Source organism: Microcaecilia unicolor, chromosome 3, assembly GCF_901765095.1.
Source record: "Microcaecilia unicolor chromosome 3, aMicUni1.1, whole genome shotgun sequence".
NCBI lineage: Eukaryota > Metazoa > Chordata > Amphibia > Gymnophiona > Siphonopidae > Microcaecilia > Microcaecilia unicolor.
This window is the reverse complement of record NC_044033.1, coordinates 463,842,351-463,862,881: the sequence shown is the minus strand read 5'-3', so window position 1 is coordinate 463,862,881 and position 20,531 is coordinate 463,842,351. Positions and strand designations below refer to the sequence as shown.

Genomic DNA, 20,531 nt, shown 5'->3' with positions numbered 1-20,531 from the left:
ACGACTGGGGTATCCCTAGCTCTCCGGCTCACTCAAAACAAGAACCCAGGTCAATTGAACCTCGCAACGGCGAGGGTACAACAGAAATTGACCTACGAAGAACAACTAACTGAGAGTGCAGCCTGACCAGAATAAATTCGGGTCCTGGAGGGTGGAGTTGGATTTACACCCCAAACAGATTCTGCAGCACCGACTGCCCGAACCGACTGTCGCGTCGGGTATCCTGCTGGAGGCAGTAATGAGATGTGAATGTGTGGACAGATGACCACGTCGCAGCCTGCAGATCTCTTCAATAGTGGCTGACTTCAAGTGGGCCACCGACGCTGCCATGGCTCTGACACTATGAGCCGTGACATGACCCTCAAGAGTCAGCCCAGCCTGGGCGTAAGTGAAGGAAATGCAATCTGCTAGCCAATTGGAGATGGTGCGTTTCCCGACAGCGACCCCTAGCCTGTTAGGGTCGAAAGAAATAAACAATTGGGCGGACTGTCTATTGGGCTGTGTCCGCTCCAAGTAGAAGGCCAATGCTCTCTTGCAGTCCAATGTGTGCAACTGACGTTCAGCAGGGCGGGTATGCGGCCTGGGGAAAGAATGTTGGCAAGACAATTGACTGGTTAAGATGGAACTCCGACACCACCTTCGGCAGGAACTTTGGGTGGGTGCGGAGCACTACTCTGTTGTGATGAAATTTGGTATATGGAGCATGAGCTACTAGGGCTTGAAGCTCACTGACCCTACGAGCTGAAGTAACTGCCACCAAGAAAATGACCTTCCAGGTCAAGTACTTCAGATGGCAGGTATTCAGTGGCTCAAAAGGAGGTTTCATCAGCTGGGTGAGGACGACGTTGAGATCCCATGACACAGCAGGAGGCTTGATAGGGGGCTTTGACAAAAGCAAGCCTCTCATGAATCGAACGACTAAAGGCTCTCCAGAGATGGCTTTGCCTTCCACACGATAATGGTAAGCACTAATCGCACTAAGGTGATTCCTTACTGAGTTGGTCTTGAGGCCAGACTCTGATAAGTGCAGAAGGTATTCAAGCAGGTTCTGTGCAGGGCAAGAACGAGGTTCTAGGGCCATGCTCTCACACCACACGACAAACCTCCTCCACTTGAAAAAGTAACTCTTTTTAGTGGAATCCTTCCTAGAGGCAAGCAAGACCCGGGAGACACCCTCAGACAGACCCAACGCAGTGAAGTCTACGCCCTCAACATCCAGGCCGTGAGAGCCAGAGACTGAAGGTTGGGGTGCAGCAACGCTCCGTCGTTCTGCGAAATGAGAGTCGGAAAACACTCCAATCTCCACGGTTTTTCGGAGGACAACTCCAGAAGAAGAGGGAACCAGATCTGACGGGGCCAAAAGGGCGCGATCAGAATCATGGTGCCGCGGTCTTGCTTGAGCTTCAGTAAGGTCTTCCCCACCAAAGGTATGGGAGGATAAGCATACAGGAGGCCGGTCCCCCAATGGAGGAGAAAGGCATCCGACGCTAGCCTGCCGTGTGCCTGAAGTCTGGAACAGAACAGAGGCAGCTTGTGGTTGGTCTGAGAGGCGAAAAGGTCCACCGAGGGGGTGCCCCACGCTCGGAAGATCTTGCGTACCACTCTGGCATGGAGCGACCACTCGTGCGGTTGCATGACTCTGCTCAGTCTGTCGGCCAGACTGTTGTTTACGCCTGCCAGGTATGTGGCTTGGAGGAGCATGCCGAACCGACACGCCCAACGCCACATCCCGACGGCCTCCTGGCACAGGGGGCGAGATCCGGTGCCCCCCTGCTTGTTGACGTAATACATTGCAACCTGATTGTCTGTCCGAATTTGGATAATTTGACAGGACAGCCGATCTCTGAAAGCCTTCAGTGCGTTCCAGATCGCTCGGAGCTCCAGGAGGTTGATCTGCAGATCCTTTCCTGGAGGGACCACAGACCCTGAGTGTGGAGCCCATCGACATGGGCTCCCCACCCCAGGCGAGATGCATCCGTCGTCAGCACTTTCGTGGGCTGCGGAATTTGGAATGGGCGTCCAGGGTCAAATTGGTCCGGATGGTCCACCAGAGCAGTGAAGTGCGGCAACTGGTGGGGAGGCGGATGACATCTTCTAGATTCCCGGTGGCCTGGAACCACTGGGAAGCTAGGGTCCATTGAGCAGATCTCATGTGAAGACGAGCCATGGGAGTCACATGAACTGTGGAGGCCATATGACCCAGAAGTCTCAACATCTGCCGAGCTGTGATCTGCTGAGACGCTCTGGTCTGCGAAGCCAGGGTCAAGAGATTGGTGGCCCTCGCTTCGGGAAGGTAGGCCTGAGCTGTCTGGGAATTCAGCAGCGCTCCTATGAATTCCAGAGACTGAGTTGGCTGGAGATGGGACTTTGGGTAATTTATCACAAACCCCAGCAGCTCCAGAAGTTGGATAGTGCACTGCATGGACCGGAGGGCTCCTGCCTCCGAGGTGTTCTTGACCAGCCAATCGTCGAGATATGGGAAACACGTGCACTCCCAGCTTGCGTAGATAGGCCGCTACCACCACGAGGCACTTGGTAAACACTCGTGGGGCAGAGGCGAGCCCAAAGGGCAGCACACAATACTGAAAGTGGCGTGCGCCCAGACGGAATCTGAGATACTGTCTGTGAGCTGGCAGTATCGGTATGTGAGTATATGCGTCCTTTAAATCCAGGGAACATAGCCAATCGTTTTTCTGAATCATTGGCAGAAGGGTGCCCAAGGAAAGCATCCTGAACTTTTCTTTGACCAGGAATTTGTTCAGGCCTCTCAGGTCTAGGATGGGACGCATCCCCCCTGTTTTCTTTTCCACAAGGAAGTACCTGGAATAGAATCCCTGCCCTTCCTGCCCGGGTGGTACGGGCTCGACCGCATTGGCGCTGAGAAGGGCGGAGAGTTCCTCTGCAAGTACCTGCTTGTGATGGGAGCTGAAAGACTGAGCTCCCGGAGGACAATTTGGAGGCAGGGAGGCCAAATTCAGGGCGTATCCGCACCGCACTATTTGGAGAACCCACTGGTCGGAGGTTATGAGAGGCCACCTTTGGTGAAAAAATTTTAACCTCCCTCCGACCGGCAGATCGTCCGGTACGGACACTTGTAGGGCGGCTATGTTCCCGTGGATCCAGTCAAAAGCCCGTCCCCGGCTTTTGCTGTGGAGGCGCAGGGGGCTGCTTAGGCGCACGCTGTTGACGAGAACGAGCGCGCTGGGGCTGTCCCTGTGCCTGACGAGGCCTTCGGGCCGGCTGGTTGTACCTACGCTTCGCAAAAGAATAGGGTGCAGCCTGCCGTGCCCGGGAAAAACGCCCACCCGTGGGGGCGGGTGCTGAAGGCGCCCGGTGGGAGAGCTTGTCGAGAGCGGTTTCCCGCTGATGCAGTTGGTCCACCATCTGCTCGACCTTCTCACCGAAAATGTTATCCCACCGGCAAGGGACGTCAGCCAGTCTCTGCTGGGTGCGGTTGTCCAGGTCAGAGGCACGCAGCCATGAGAGCCTGCGCATCACTATACCTTGGGCCGCAGCACGAGATGCCACGTCACAGGTGTCAAAATCCCCCTGGACAGGAACTTTCTGCACGCCTTCAGCTGCCTGACCACCTCCTGATAAGGCCTGGACTGCTCCGGCGGGAGCTTATCGACCAGGTCCGCCAGCTGTTGCACATTGGTCCGCATGTGGATGCTCATATAGAGCAGGTAAGATTGGATGCGGGTCACGAGCATGGAGGATTGGTAGGCCTTCCTCCCAAATGAGTCCAGAGTGCGAGACTCCCGCCCCGGGGGCGCCGAGGCGGTATCCCTCGAACTCCGTGCCCTCTTGAGAGCAGAATCCACGACCGCTGAGTCATGGGGCAACTGGGGCCGCATGAGCTCTGGGTCAGAGTGGATCCTGTACTGGGACTCTGCTTTCTTGGGATGGTGGGATTAGTTAGTGGTCGCACCCAGTTCCGGAGCAGCGTCTCCTTCAGGACATTGTGCAGCGGTACCGTGGAGGACTCTCTAGGTGGTGATGGATAGTCGAGGACCTCGAGCATCTCGGCCCTCGGCTCTTCCACAGAGACCACGGGAAAGGGAATGCTTATAGACATATCCCGCACAAAGGAGGCAAAGGAGAGACTCTCAGGAGGTGAGAGCTTCCTCTCCGGTGACGGCGTGGGGTCCGAGGGAAGGCCCGTAGACTCCTCTGAGGAGAAATATCTCGGGTCCTCCTCTTCCCCCCACGATGTCCTCATCCTCGGTATCGGACATTAGCTCATGTAGCTGCGTCCGGTACCGGGCCCGGCTCGACGTCGAGGCACCGAGGTCTCGGTGTCGTCGAGCGGTGGACTCCCGCGCCGGCGGGGACGGAGCTCCCTCCATCGACGTCGACGGGGACTCCACCTGCGTGGCTGTCGAGACCGGCACCGCAAGCGGCGGCGGTGTCGACTGCCCCGGCGCCGGGCTAGAGCTCGCCGGCGCCACAGTCATCGGCGCCGAGGGCGCAAGCACCCCCGGCGCCGGCACAGCCTGGCGCATCAGCCCTTCCAGGATCCCCGGAAGGATGGCTCTGAGGCACTCGTCCAGGCCCGCTGCCGGGAAAAGCGGTGGGGCCGGTAAGGGTGTCGGTGCCAAAAGCTGCTGGGGGCCAGGAGACGGCACCGAGGTGCCGGAACCCCGACGTGTCGGTACCTCCACCACCGACGGAGATCTCTCCTCTCTGCGATGACGCTTCGGCGTCGACTCCTCTTCAGGGTGCACCGAGGGCTCCCGGTGACGGCGCTTCTTGTCTTTTTTCCGGTGCACGTCACCGGTGCCGGAGGGCATGGAGGAGGAGGAGGTCGATCCCCCTCGGTCTCGGGGTACCGGGTCCGACAGGGTTCGGTCCCGTGGCTCACGAGTTGAGGGAGTGACCGGGGCCGACTGCCCACGCGGTCTCTCTACCCCACTCTCGCCGGCGGACCGGCGGGCCGACGGGACCTGTTCTCCTGGGGTCGCTGCCATCGGTGCCGATGTCTCGGGCATCGATACCGGTACCGAAGAACCGGTCTTCGATACCGATGCCGTCGAGGTCGACGTCGAGGGGCCGGCGCAAGTTCCAAAAAGACGGTCCCGCAGAACTTGCCTCGCAACCTGAGTCCGTTTCCGGAGACCGAGACACAAAACGCACGACTTGAGATTGTGCTCCGGCCCGAGGCACTGGAGGCACCAAGCGTGGGTGTCGGTCTGCGAGATCGGCCGGCCGCAGCGACCACACTTTTTAAATCCACTCGGGACCTTCGAGGACATCGACGGAAAAATCGCGTCGGCGAAGTCAAAGTCGGCAATGGTGGCTAAAATCACACCACGAAAATTGTAACCGACCGAGCGGCCACTAGGCCGCAACGAGGCGTCCCCGCTAGAAAGCGAGGGAAAAGAAGGAGCGCGTGCTCCACACGCGCAAAATTCTTTTTTTTTTTTTTAATAAAAGAGAAAGAAGAAGAGGCCGAACAGGCCAAAAGCGACGATCCGCGTAAACGCGGTCGAAAAAATCCGGCGGCTGAAACGAGAGAGAGGGGAAAACACAACTCTCTCAGTCGCGGAAAAAAAGTAACTGGCGGGAGCGGTCGCGCACGGGCGGGAAGACGGCCGCGCATGCGCGGTGGGCGTGCCCTGCGTGCCGACCGTCCCGCGAAGCTTATTTCCGGTTGGTGGGGGCTGCCGCGGACGTCACCCAGTCGTGAGAACAAGCAGCCTGCTTGTCCTCGGAGAAATGGCTTTACCCTCTACACGATAATGGTAAGCACTAATCGCACTAAGATGATTCCTTACTGAGTTGGTCTTGAGGCCAGACTCCGATAAGTGCAGAAGGTATTCAAGCAGGTTCTGTGCAGGACAAGAACGAGGTTCTACTGCCTTGCTCTCACACCAAACGACAAACCTCCTCCACTTGAAAAAGTAACTCTTTTTAGTGGAATCCTTCCTAGAGGCAAGCAAGACACGGGAGACACCCTCAGACAAACCCAACGAAGCGAAATCTACGCCCTCAACATCCAGGCCGTGAGAGCCAGAGACTGAAGGTTGGGATGCAGCAACGCTCCGTCGTTCTGCGAAATGAGGGTCGGAAAACACTCCAATCTCCACGGTTCTTCGGAGGACAACTCCAGAAGAAGAGGGAACCAGATCTGACGGGGCCAAAAAGGCGCTATCAGAATCATGGTGCCGTGGTCTTGCTTGAGCTTCAGCAAGGTTTTCCCCACCAAAGGTATGGGAGGATAAGCATAGAGGAGGCCGGTCCCCCAATGGAGGAGAAAGGCATCCGACGCTAGCCTGCCGTGTGCCTGAAGTCTGGAACAGAACAGAGGCAGGTCTAGGATGGGGCGCATCCCCCCTGTTTTCTTTTCCACAAGGAAGTACCTGGAATAGAATCCCTGCCCTTCCTGCCCGGGTGGTACGGGCTCGACCGCATTGGCGCTGAGAAGGGTGGAGAGTTCCTCTGCAAGTACCTGCTTGTGATGGGAGCTGAAGGATTGAGCTCCCGGAGGACAATTTGGTGGAAGGGAGGCCAAATTTAGGGCGTATCCGCACCGCACTATTTGGAGAACCCACTGGTCGGAGGTTATGAGAGGCCACCTTTGGTGAAAAAAGTTTAACCTCCCCCCGACCGGTAGATCGTCCGGTACTGACACTTTGAGGGCGGCTATGTTCCCATGGATCCAGTCAAAAGCCCGTCCCCGGCTTTTGCTGTGGAGGCGCAGGGGGCTGCTTAGGCGCACGCTGTTGACGGGAACGAGCGCGCTGGGACTGTCCCTGTGCCTGACGAGGCCTTCGGGCCGGCTGGGTGTACCTACGTTTGTTATAGGCGTAGGGTGCAGCCTGCCTGGCCCGGGAAAAACGTCCACCTGCTGAGGTGGATGCTGAAGGCGCCCGGTGGGAGAGCTTGTCGAGGGCGGTTTCCCGCTGATGCAGTTGGTCCACCAGCTGCTTGACCTTCTCACCGAAAATATTATCCCCCCCGGCAAGGGACGTCGGCCAGTCTCTGCTGGGTGCGGTTGTCCAGGTCAGAGGCACGCAGCCATGAGAGTCTGCGCATCACTATACCTTGGGCCGCAGCACGAGATGCCACGTCACAGGTGTCATAGATACCCCTGGACAGGAACTTTCTACACACCTTCAGCTGCCTGACCACCTCCTAAAAAGGCCTGGACTGCTCCGGCGGGAGCTTGTCAACCAGGTCCGCCAGTTGCTTCACATTATTCCGCATGTGGATGCTCATGTAGAGCTGGTAAGACTGGATGCGGGTCACGAGCATGGAAGATTGGTAGGCCTTCCTCCCAAACGAGTCCAGAGTGCGAGACTCCCGCCCCGGGGGCGCTGAAGCGGTATCCCTCGAACTCCGTGCTCTCTTGAGAGCAGAGTCCACGACCGCCGAGTCATGAGGCAGTTGGGGCCGCATTAACTCCGGGTCCGAGTGGATTCTGTATTGGGACTCTGCTTTCTTGGGGATGGTGGGATTAGATAATGGTCTCAACCAGTTCCGAAGCAGTGTCTCTTTGAGGACATTATGCAACGGCACCGTGGAGGACTCTCTAGGTGGTGATGGATAATCGAGGACCTCGAGCATCTCAGCCCTCGGCTCATCCACAGAGACCACGGGGAAGGGAATGCATATAGACATGTCCCTGACGAAGGAGGCAAAGGAGAGGCTCTCAGGTGGCGAGAGCTTTCTCTCTGGTGAAGGCGTGGGGTCGGAGGGAAGGCCCACAGACTCGTCTGAGGAGAAATATCTGGGGTCCTCCTCCTCCCCACGAGGCCTCTTCCTCGGTGTCGGACATGAGATCTTGCAGCTCAGTCCTCTACCGGGCCCGGCTCGACGTTGAGGCACCGAGGCCTCGGTGGCGTCGTCGAGCGGTGGAGTCCCACGCCGGCGGGGATGAAGCTCCCTCCATCGACGTCGACTCCACCTGCGTGGCGGTCGAGACCGGCGCCACAAGCGGCGTCGAAGGCCTCAGCACCGGGCTAGAGCACGCCGGCGCCTCCATCAACGGCGCCGAGGGCGCAAGCACCCCCGGCGCCGGCACAGTCTGGCGCATCAGCCCCTCCAGGATCACCGGAAGGATGGCTCGGAGGCACTTGTCCAGGCCCGCTGTCGGGAAAGGCGAGGGGGCTGGTGGAGGTGTCGGTGCCGGAAGCTGCTCAGGTCCAGGAGACTGCACCGAAGTGCCGGCACCCTGCCGTGGCGGTACCTCTACTACAGAGGGAGACCTCTCCTCTCAACGCTGCCGCTTCCTCGGTGTCGACTCATCTCTGGCGCCGGGAGCCGGATGCGTCGTGAGCGACTGATGACGGTGCTTCTTCGCCTTTTTGCGGTGCCCGTCATCGGCGCTCGGTGGGACTGACGAGGAAGAAGTAGATCCCCCTCTGCCTCGAGGGATCGGGTCCAACAGAGTTCGGTCCCGAGGGCCCTGGGTAGAGGGAGTGACCGGGGTCGATTGCCCGGGCGGCCTCTCACCCCTGCCGTCTCCGGAGGGCCGACGGGACCTGTACTCCTGGGGTCGATGCCATCGGTGCCGATTTCGTAGACATCGATACCGGTACCGAAGAACCGGCCGTCGATACCGATGCCGTCGACGTCGAGGGGCCGGCGCCGTTTCCGGAGACCGAGACACAAGGTACACGACTTGGTATCGTGCTGCGGCCCGAGGCACCAAGCGTGAGTGTCGGTCTGCGAGATATGCCGGCCGCACCGACCACACTTTTTAAATCCACTCGGGACCTTTGAGGACATCGACGGAAAAATCGCGTCGGCGAAGTCAAAGTCGTCGATGGTGGCGGTAAAAATCACACCTCAAAAATAAATCGACCGCGCGGCCACAAGGCCGCAACGCGACGCCCCCGCTAAGAGACGAGGGAAACAAAGTTCAGCGGGTTTAAAAAAAAAAAAAAAAAAAAAAATAGAAAACGCGAACCGGTGAAAAGAAGAAAAAATTCCGGTTTCCGGGGCTGAGAGAGAGAGACGAACGCGGCTCTCTCCAGCGCGGAAAATAAAGAACTGAGCGGGAACAGTCGCGCACGGGCGGGAAGACGGCCGCGCATGCACGGTGGGCGTGCCCTGCGTGCGGGACCGCCCGCAAAAGTTTTGTTCCGGTTGGTGGGGGCTGCCGTGGACGTCAACCCAGTCGTGAGAACAAGCAGCCTGCTTGTCCTCGGAGAACATTGTTTTTAAGGTCTCATTTGGTGTCCTTGGCCTCTTCCCTATCAACTACCTGCACTCTATGCGGTATCTCAATGGCCAGTCTCAACTTTTCACGTCCTATATAATAAATGCACCTCCAACATTCTGAAGCTGACTGCATGGCTGAGGCATTCCTGCTCTCTGTATCCATCTCCTGAATTGACATCATGTACTTCCGGGTTCGTCACAAGCAGAAGTGACCAACCACAAGAGGTTTCTCGGCTTCAGAATGTTGGAGGTGCATTCTATTAAATAGGATTGGTCAGTTCTTTGAAGCACAGCCACAGCTCAGCGTCCTGCACAGTAACGCTCAGACACCAGAGACAGAGAGGGGGAGCCTGACACCAGAGAGAGGGAGGGAGGGGGGCCTGACACCAGAGAGGGGGGGGGGGGGGGGGGAGGTATCTCTGTCACACACACACTCTCTCTCTCAGTCAATGTCTTTCTCTCTCTCACTCACACTATATCACATTCACTCTCTATGTGTCACACAGTCACTCACACACTCTCTTGGTCTCAAACACTCAGTCTCACAGAGAGTCTGTGTCTCACACACACTCTCTCTCACACTGTGTCTCACATACGCACTTGCACACACTCTCATTCTCACACATACACTCTCTCTCTCACAGACACACTCGCACCCAGACTCACTCACTCTCACACACACACATTCACATACACTCTCTCATTCACACACAGTCACTCTCACATACACTCTCTCAAACATACACACACCGAGGAAAACCTTGCTAGCGCCCGTTTCATTTGTGTCAGAAACGGGCCTTTTTTACTAGTCTTTCATATTCTGCTTAACTCTTTTTGACTCCTATCATCTATGTTTCACTTTTTAGACCATCACAGCTAATCTTTGTGTCTCCTAAGTTTGTATTCTCTGAAACATCCACACAGGTTAGTAGGTTATCCCTTGTACCTCTAATATTTTTGTGCAATAAACACATATATGTTCACCATCTAGATCAGTATGGTCTCATTTCTTTCACTAGATAATTACCCTCATTTTCCCATGTTCATTTCAAGTCATAGTTTCAGCACATCATTACAATGTTTCTCCACATGGTTCTTTTTTTGTGGTTACATTTGTACCCCGCGCTTTCCCACTCACGGCAGGCTCAATGCGGCTTACATGGGGCAATGGAGGGTTAAGTGACTTGCCCAGAGTCACAAGGAGCTGCCTATGCCTGAAGTGGGAATCGAACTCAGTTCCTCAGGACCAAAGTCTACCACCCTAACCACTAGGCCACTCCTCCACAGCTTTGGTTACATTTTAATGCTCACTTTAGTCTATATTGATTTCACACCATTACAATACCTTTTATTACATTTAAATGGGCATCTTGTTTGTTGTATGTGATTTTTTTTTATAGACGCGGTGAAAATTTTTTTATATACTTGTGTTGCAAAATATAGCTGTTTTATATACTTGTGCTGCAAAGTGGTTTTTTTTGGCTATAACTTACACTATACAACCTGGTATTATTTATGTTTTTTATTATTTTTACACTTTGATTGTACATCATTATTTTAATCTTTTATTATTTTTACTTCCTGTATGCAATATTCACCAATATCGACTAGGTTCATACCGAACAATCTCCCTACTGAATCAAGATATGAAACTTTTGGCTAATATTCTAGCATTGAGGATTAATAAATTTCTCCCATACTTCATCCTTGAGGCAGATGCGTGAACCCTGGGACTGTTGGGAGGGGAGGAGGGAATGGAATGCGCCCTTGAGAGTAGTAGGTTCTCCTCGCAGGGCCTTTATGGTATCTGCATTAAAAAAAATAAATAAATAAGGTCAGCGACCTCTTCCATTTTGTCCCAAAATGATTATCACCTCAGCAGGGGGCATCTGAGTTTCTCTTCAACTGCTAGCTCTAAGGTCTGAAACACATAGCCAGGTGAATCTGTGCATGCCAATATATCTAAGGCAGAAACTCTGGACGCCACATCAAAAGCATCATTGGTTGTCCGAGCCATGTGCTTTTGACACTCCTACTTGGCTACTAGCTGGTGGAGCTCTATGGCTTGCTCAGCAGGCAGAATGTCAGGAAATTCTACTACACTGTGCACCAAGTTATTCAAATGGAGGCCTCTTGTAGAACTGGTAGGACCGTATGCGAGAAATAAGAAGGGAGCCCTGAAACCTTCTTTCCAAAAAGCTCCAGAGTTCACGCATCCTTCCCTGGAGGTGCCAAAGCATGGGTCCTGGAACTTCTAGCCCTTTTGAGGGTGGCACTGACCACCACTGAATGGTGAAGAAGCTGCTGCTTCTCAAAACTTGGACCCTTCTGGACTCTCTACATCCAGTCTGCCTTCTTAGGAATACGTTGCACACACAGAGGGGTCTCCCAATTCTTCATCTGCCCCAAGGAATTCATAAATGGTCACTGTCACAGCCTCCATGGGAGGGGAATTATAGTCAAGGTTGTCCAACAACTTGGCCCTGGGTTGGTCCTCGGCCTCCAACTTAAATGGGATAAACTCAACCATCTCCCTCAAAAATGTGATAAAGAAGAGCTCCTCTGGGGGAAGACTTCCTCCTTTCCTGTGGTGGGGAGGGGTCTGAATGCTAATCAAGGGACCCCTCCTCCAAGAGGTCCTCTGGTTCTATGTCAAACACCCAACAGCGGTGAAAAGTACTCTTCATAAGAAGGCTGAGTCTGTGTCTGCCTTGGACCAATGGCCTCATGACCACATTGTGAGCGAACATGCCAAGGGAAGGGCATCCTGGATACCAGAGGGCTTCATCACCCAGTGAGATGGAAAGGAGCACTGGCTTGGCCAGTGTTGGCTCCGACAGGGTACCGGTCTTGACGAACGACTGATGGGCAGAGTATAGGCCTCCAGGATAGCTGGAGTGGTATTATGGATGCCACAGATGCCCTCAACGCCACAGCATCAAGATAAGCCAAAGTGCACTCTAGCTCCTTCTGCAGCATGGCTCAAAGCTGCTTTTCAGAGGCAGGCATCAGTAAAGGCTGGGTCAGAGCCGTGACAGCCTTGGACCAAGTTTGGATGGCTTCCTAAAGGAAAAGTCCATAGACCACTACTGAAATGGACTTGGGGAAAATCCACTGCTTATTTCTGGGATAAGCAGCATAAAATGTATTGAATTTTTTGGGATCTTGCCAAGTATTTGTGACCTGGATTTGCCACTGTTGGGATGCTGGGCTTGATGGGCCTTTGGTCTGTCCCAGTATAGCAATACTTATGCACTTAAAAGATGAAGGGGCAGAACTGGAAGTGTGACCCAGCTCTGAAGAGGCTGTTGTAATGACACCAACTCCATGGAGGAGGAGCAGCCCTCTCGGCATTGATGCTTCTCAGGTACTGAGCTCCTGGCACAGTGCTTTGAGGAGGTTCGATCCTGGTGCTTCTTTGCCTCTGCTGGATGCCCAACATCGGGATCCCTTGGTGCCCACATTGAATCCTTGTGTATCCTTTGTGTGGGATCTGAGGCTGCTTGGCCAGGATAGGTGCTATCGATGTCAGATGTCAAGGCAGGCAAAGACCTCCATGGTGCCCGTGCGTCCCTAGTGTGTGACAGCTCCAGGAGCCATGGAAACTAATGTCTCTAATGGCGTTGTTAATTGAACTTAGATGAGCCGAAGCTCCTGTTGTGCAGGGCCTCATGATTTTTGGGGGGCTCTTTTCTGCATTTTTTCAACTGGAGGCCTTATAGTCGGGTCCAAGGCACGGCAAGCACCAGTTGTCAGGGTCAGTCACAACACTTCTTAAAATCACTGGGAGTTTTAAGGGACATTGGAGGAAAAATAGCCGAAGCTCCAAGCTCCATCCGCAGGACTCAGCACTTAGAGAATTACACCCACAAAGGGACACTCTGCCCAGCTCACTACCGCTGAAACGGGGGAGGGGAATTAACCCAGCTCATCCCCACACAAGTGGGGGAGGGGAATCCGTCCAGCTCATCCCCGCGGAGCGGGGGAGGGACACCACCCTGCCGATGCGGGGGGATCTGGCTTATCCTGCAACCGCGGGAGGAGCTGACTGACCCTAACACCGCCGAAGCGGGAGGGGTACAAAGCTGCTCTACAGCCGCACGAAGCGGGAGGGAGCGCCGGCAGAATTTAGGTCTCAATCCAGCCCCGTAAAACGGAGGGGAGAGGAATGCAGCAGCTCACTGTAACACAAAATCGTCTCAACTCCTGAAGAATCCCATTGAAAAAACTTGAACACAAAGTCCTCCTGAACAGGAACTGAAGACTAAACTTGAACCTGAAATGCAACCAGAATAAAAACAGTACAGATATCTGGGAGGGGCTATGGATTGATCAGCTATGATTAATGGAAAGAAAATTATCAGGTATGATACATAATTTTACCTTCCATATCATCATGCTGATCAATCCATAGACTGGTGGGATGTACTGAAGCAGTACTCACCCAGGGCGGGACATAGAAATCCCTGACCTCAACACTGAAGCTCCAAACCAGGCCTCCGCCCGAGCAGCCACAGTCAAGCGGTAATGCCTGGAGAAGGTATGAGCCGATGCCCAAGTTGCCGCCTTGCAAATTTCTTCCAAGGAGATGGACCCAGCCTCCGCCATCGAGGCCGCTTGAGCTCTAGTGGAGTGAGTCTTCAGCCGGATAGGCGGCACCTTCCCCGCGGCCACATAAGCCGCTGCAATGGCTTCCTTGACCCATCTTGCCACTGTAGGTTTAGCAGCCTGCAGACCCTTACGAGGACCTGCAAACAGGACAAACAGATGATCCGACTTCCGGAAATCATTGGTCACTTCCAAGTATCTGATGATGACTCGTCTCACATCTAGATATTTGAGAGCAGAATACTCCTCTGGGTAGTCCTCCCTACGAAAGGAAGGGAGACAGAGCTGCTGATTCACATGGAAGCGAGAAACAATCTTGGGCAGGAAGGAAGGCACTGTGCGAATAGACACTCCTGCCTCAGTGAACTGCAGAAAGGGCTCTCAACATGATAGCGCCTGGAGCTCGGAAACTCTTCTGGCTGAAGTGATAGCCACCAAAAAGACTGCTTTCAACGTCAAGTCTTTCAGAGATGCCCTCCACAAGGGTTCAAAAGGCGGCTTCAGCAAGGCTCTTAGCACCAGATTGAGATTCCAGGTACCACTGAGTGCAGAGGAGGGCGCAGGTGATTAACTCCCTTGAGAAAGCGCACCACATCTGGCTGCGACGCCAGGGAAGCACCCTTCAGGCGGCCCCTGAAACAAGCCAGAGCCGCTACCTGGACTTTAAGGGAACTGAGCGACAGGCCTTTCTCCAGACCTTCTTGCAGAAACGCCAACACTGAAGAAATTGGAGCAGTGAAGGAAGAAAGTGAGCCTGCCTTACACCACGATGCAAAGGTACGCCAAACCCTGGCGTAAGCAGTAGAAGTAGAGCGCTTTCTCGCTCTCAGCATAGTGGCGATGACCTTGTCTGAGAAGCCCTTCTTCCTCAGACGCTGCCGCTCAATAGCCAGGCCGTAAGACCAAAGGGGGAGGGATCCTCCATCACCACGGGATCCTGATGCAACAGGCCCTGCTCCGCTGGCAGCCGCAGAGGGCTGTCCACTGAGAGTCTGATCAAGTTCGCATACCAGGGACGTCTGGGCCAGTCCGGACCCACCAGGATTACCCGGCCCGGATGCTTTGCCACCCGGTCTAGCACCCTGCCCAACATGGGCCAGGGCGGGAACACATAGAGAAGCTCCTGTGTCGGCCACTGTTGGAGAAGAGCATCTACTCCCAGAGATCGAGGGTCCCGTCCTCTGCTGAAAAAGTGCGGCACTTGGCCGATGACGCCATCAGATCTAGGCTCGGCTGGCCCTAGCGCTTCGTGATGTCCAAGAACGCCTGAGCCGATAACTGCCACTCTCCGGGATCCAAGGTATGGCGACTGAGAAAGTCCGCCTTGACATTCATGACTCCGGCAATGTGGGCCGCCAACAGCTGTTCCAGGTTCGCTTCCGCCCACTGGCATAGATTCATGGCCTCCTTGGCTAGAGGGGCGCTCTTGGTACCTCCCTGGCGATTGACATAGGCCACAGCCGTGGCATTGTCCGACAGAACCCGTACTGGCTTCAACGCCAGTACCGGGAGAAACTCCAAAAGCGCCAACCGAATGGCTCTGAGTTCCAGGAGGTTGATAGACCACTTTGCCTCTGCAGGAGACCAGAGCCCCTGCGCTGTCCTTCCCAAGCAGTGGGCTCCCCAGCCCGTCAAAGAGGCGTCCGTCGTGACGACAATCCACTCCGGGGTCAAAAGAGGCATTCCTGCGGACTTGTCTGTCCTCAGCCACCAGCTCAGCGCCTTGCGCACCGCTGGGTCCAAGGGAAGGCGCACAGCGTAATCCTCCGACACCGGAGTCCAGCGCTGCAGCAGAGAGTGTTGTAGTGGTCTCATATGAGCCCTGGCCCAGGGCACTACTTCCATCGTGGCCGTCATAGAGCCCAACAGCTGCACATAGTCCCAAGCCCGAAGAGGACAGGCTACTAGGAACTGGTCCTTGTCCGGCAGGAACACTCTGCCCACTTGGGTGTCGAAACGAACTCCCAGATACTCCAGGGACTGAGTCGGATGCAGCTGGCTTTTCTCCCAGTTGATGATCCACCCCAGGGAGCTCAAAAGAGCAATCACCCGGTCTACAGCTTTGCCGCACTCTGCATAAGAGGGGGCTCGGATCAACCAGTCGTCCAGATAAGGATGGACTTGTACCTACTCCTCACTGGCCTCCCACTTAGCCATCTATCCCCCCTTCAGTCCATTCAGAACTCGGCTGCACGTCTTATCTTCCGCCTGGACCGATATACTCATATCACCCCTCACCTCAAGTCACTTCACTGGCTTCCGATCAGGTACCGCATACAGTTCAAGCTTCTCCTACTAACATACAAATGCACTCGATCCGCAGCCCCTCCTTACCTCTCTACCCTCATCTCCCTTACGTTCCTACCCGTAACCTTCGCTCTCTAGACAAATCCCTCCTTTCAGTACCCTTCTCCACCACCGCCAACTCCAGGCTCCGCCCTTTCTGCCTTGCCTCAAGCGTGGAACAAACTCCCTGAGCACATACGCCAAGCCCCCTCCCTGCCCATCTTCAAATCACTGCTCAAAGCCCACCTCTTCAATGTCGCCTTTGGCACCTAACCACCACACCTATACTCAGAAATCTAGACTACACCAACTTGACATTTTGTCCTTTAGATTGTAAGCTCACCCGAGCAGGGACCTTCTTTGTTAAATTGTACAGCGCTGCGTAACCCTAGTAGCGCTCTAGAAATGTTAAGTAGTAGTAGTAAGTAGTAAGGCCGCGATGACCACCATTACTTTGGAGAAGGTCCGCGGAGCAGTAGCCAACCCGAACGGGAGGGCTCTGAACTGGAAGTGTCGGCCCAGGACTGCAAAACGCAGAAAGCGTTGATGAGGAGGCCAGATGGGAATACGCAAGTAAGCTTCCTTGATGTCCAAGGATGCCAGGAACTCCCCTGCCTTCACTGCCGTTATAACAGAGCGGAGAGTCTCCATTCGGAAGTGCCGAACTTTCAAGGCCCGATTGACCCCTTTGAGGTCGAGGATAGGCCGTACAGAACCTCCTTTCTTTGGTACCACAAAGTAAATGGAGTAACGTCCCTTGCCAAGCTGATCTTCTGGCACCGGAACGACCGCACCCAGGCGGATCAGATTGTCCAAAGTCTGCTGCACTGCCACAGCTTTGACCGGAGACTTGCAGGGAGAGTGTACAAACCTGTCTCTTAAGGGTCGGCAGAACTCTAGCTTGTAGCCGTCTCTGATGACTTCCAGCACCCAAGCGTCTGAAGTAACCCTGGTCCACTCGCCCAGAAACGAGGACAGGCGTCCTCCAATCTGCACTGGGCCATGGACCAGGGCCCCGTCATTGGGTACGAGACCCTGGGGGAGGACCGGAGGACGCACCTCCGGGACGGCGGTCTCTGCGAAAGGAATGCTGCTTGGGGGAGAAGTTCCTCTGGAAGGTAGAGGGGGCAGAGGAGCCCGACTTGCCCGGGCGATACCGACGGGCTTCCTGAAACCGTCCTTTGGAGGAACCGGGGCGAGCACCATTGGCCCGAGCCCTGACCTCTGGTAACTTCTTGCCCTTAGACGTGCCGAGATCGGTCACAATTTTGTCCAGCTCGACCCCAAAAAGCAGCTTGCCTTTAAAAGGCAACTTAGCCAGGCGAGACTTAGAGGCGTGGTCAGCAGACCAATGCTTCAGCCAAAGCCACCGCCGCGCAGAGACTGTCTGAGCCATACCTTTAGCTGAGGTTCTCAAGACATCATACAGCAAGTCTGGCAAATAAGCCAAGCCCGATTCCAGGGCCGGCCAATCAGCCCTCAAGGAAGGATCCGAGGGGGAAGCCCGCTGCACAATCGTCAGGCACGCCCTGGCCACATAGGAGCCGCAAACTGAGGCCTGCAAACTTAAAGCAGCCGCCTCGAAGGACGACCTTAAGGCCGCCTCCAATCTTCTGTCTTGGGCGTCCTTTAGGGCCGTGCCACTTTCCACTGGCAACGCTGTTTTCTTAGTCACCGCAGTGATTAAAGAATCCACGGTAGGCCAAAGAAAGGCCTCCCGTTCACTTTCAGGCAGAGGATAGAGGCGGGACATAGCCCTAGCCTCTTTGAGGCTCGCTTCCGGGACATCCCATTCAGCCGACATCAAGGTGTGCATGGCATCATGCATGTGGAAGGTTCTAGGCGGGCGCTTCGTCCCCAGCATAATGGCGGAGCCAACAGAGGCTGAGGGAGAGACGTCCTCCGGAGAGGAAATCTTCAAAATGCTCATGGCCTGCACTAACAGGTTGGGCAAATCCTCTGAGCGAAAGATCCGCGTTGCAGAGGGGTCATCCGCTCCATCCGAGCGGGAATCCGTCTCCTCCAAGGAATCCCCAAAGGACCGTTGGGAGAACTCAGATACACTGCCCTCATCTACATCAGAGGAAACAGAGTCCTCTAAGGCCTGGGAATCCACCCGAGGGCGTTTACTTCCGGGGGCCTCAACCCCTTTATCGGACAAGGGAGAAGGGGCAGCGTTTTGCATAAGAAAGGCCTGATGCAGCAGCAAAATAAACTCGGGGGAGAAACCCCCCAGACTGTGCACTTCAGCAGCCTGGGCCACAGCCCTAGACACACCCTCAACCGGCGCTCGCAAGAGCGGGGGAGAAACATGCTGCGCATCCAAGATGGCGTCCGGCGCGACACTCCGCGAAGGAGCCGCGCGGGAAGAACGGCGCTTAACTTTAGCCGCTTTTTTGCTGTCGCCCAAATCAAGGGCGGCCAAGGCATTAACGTCTCCCAACTCAAGGGCGGCCCAAGAAGAAGCCGTCCGAGCAGAGTGGCCGGCCAAGATGGCGGAGGCGAGCAGCGGGGGATGGGCGTTTATGGCGGGAAAAACCGCCGCACCGGAGGAAGACCCGGGACACTGACCGGCCTCCGAACTGACACCCAACAAGGGCGAATCAGACTTTAAGACCCCCGCATCCCCGCTAAAAGCGCCCTCGCCCTCCGACGCCATAGGCCACGTGGAGATCGATCGGGGAACCCCCTGTCCGCTATAAAAAGGTAAAAATTACCTGCTTCTCGCGCCGAGCTGTAACGACCTGGTGTCCTAGTGAGTAGCTGCAATAAACGTTTAAATAAACGTCGAAATAAACGCCCTTAAGGACATTCAAAATTTTTTTTTTTTTTTTTTTAACGGAGCCAGCGGGAGGGGGGAGAAAAGGAGGGACCTGGCGCCACCAGGTTTGCACTTGCTCAAGAAGAGCCCTCAACCCCAGGTACTCAACAAAACCTAAAAATTAGGCTTGGAGACCTAGCCAGAGCTGCTGCTGTGTGTGACCACCACCTGCTGAGATAGAGAACATACTGAGGAGTTTCCGGCAGCACATGACCACATATAGGGAGGCAAAAGCTTTGCTCTCTATCTCCACCTGCTGGTAGATGGACACAACCCACCAGTCTATGGATTGATCAGCATGATGATATGGAAGGTACTTATTTCCCACATGTGGTGGGGTTGTCCTATTATACAAGGTTTCTGGGGCCATATTGCTTTAGAACTTCAGCAGATATTTGGGCCATTTGGTACTTGGTGCCAAGTTTATGTTTGTTAAATTACAGTTTCATGAAGTTGGCATTATATACACAGAAAGCATTAACTAGTTGTTTACTAGCCACACAATGTGAAATAGCACGTGAATGGAGAAGAATGTAAAGTCTTGACTTTTCATCTAAATGTGATTTTCTCATTTCTGCATGTGTTCAGTACTATTTTTGAGCATGATGTATCCAAATCTACCTAACCAAATGTCCCTTCATTAAAAAAAAAAAAAAAAAAAAAAGTTGAAAGTTACCTTCATCTAGTTGATTTTCTTCTATTTCCATTTTGAAATCCTCTTCATCAACTATAACACAAGAGAAAAAGAAACATGTAGTAGTATACATATGAAAACAAAATAACTGACTTTTCACATTTCATATTTCTGCTGTGATCCCAGACTGGTTTGGATTCCTGGCTTTGACTACAACCTGAGGCAGAAAAGAGCATCACAGATTAAAAGAGAATGGCTCAGCCTTGAATATATAAATGCTGATAATAGGAACCATATAATGAAATATGTGGGATTGCAGGTATAATAATCATTCCAAACACAAAGACAAATGCAAGAAAAAAAGCACAAAGTCTAACCTGCAGAATATAAGGTGCGAGAATCCATGTTCCAGCAGTTAATGCCCTAATGAGAGATTTAAAAGGCTCTTGAAAACACTGTCAGCTTCAGTAATGGGAACTGTCAGCTTTTTTAAGTATAACTGCTTTCATAATGTTTCAGCCAGAAGTGCAAAATTAAACACAAGTTCCTCTAGCCAGTTGATAGTCTGAGATGCACTATGTGCTGCCATGTAAGATCCCTAATTTCAGTTCCAGACCCAACACCTCCTTCTCAAGCCCCCTGGTGATAAACATATTGCAAGGTAGTGCTCACAGTCTCTGGAAAGGAGAAAGCGGGGATTATATTTTAATCTGCATACATCCCTAAGTATATAGGAAAAACAAGTCAGTTTAGGCCCTGGGCATGTTTGCAATCAGAAGCTTTTTGAAGTGCTCAGCCTCCGTTTCTGAGATAAGTGACCTTCATTTCTCATTAGCACTTTTTTTTTTGCATAGAAATGACATTTTACTGTTAGGGAGATGCAGACAGCTGATCGTAGCGCTCTGTTTAAATAGCATTTTTTGCCTTCTGGGAGCCTGAAGCAGTTTTCAACAAAACAGTGGAGGAGTGGCCTAGTGGTTAGGGTGGTGGACTTTGGTCCTGGGGAACTGAGTT

At 53.9% G+C, this 20,531-nt stretch overlaps 1 protein-coding gene across 1 annotated transcript in view; it reads right to left on the bottom strand.

Moving 5' to 3' along the window:
• The window catches only part of ZNF451 (zinc finger protein 451), a 345,089-nt gene that overhangs the window by 15,147 nt on the left and 309,411 nt on the right, over positions 1-20,531 (bottom strand). Inside the window, exon 13 of the mRNA XM_030198989.1 lies at positions 19,560-19,610. Coding sequence (XP_030054849.1) covers positions 19,560-19,610 — 51 coding nt within the window. The remainder of the gene's footprint in view (positions 1-19,559; positions 19,611-20,531) is intronic.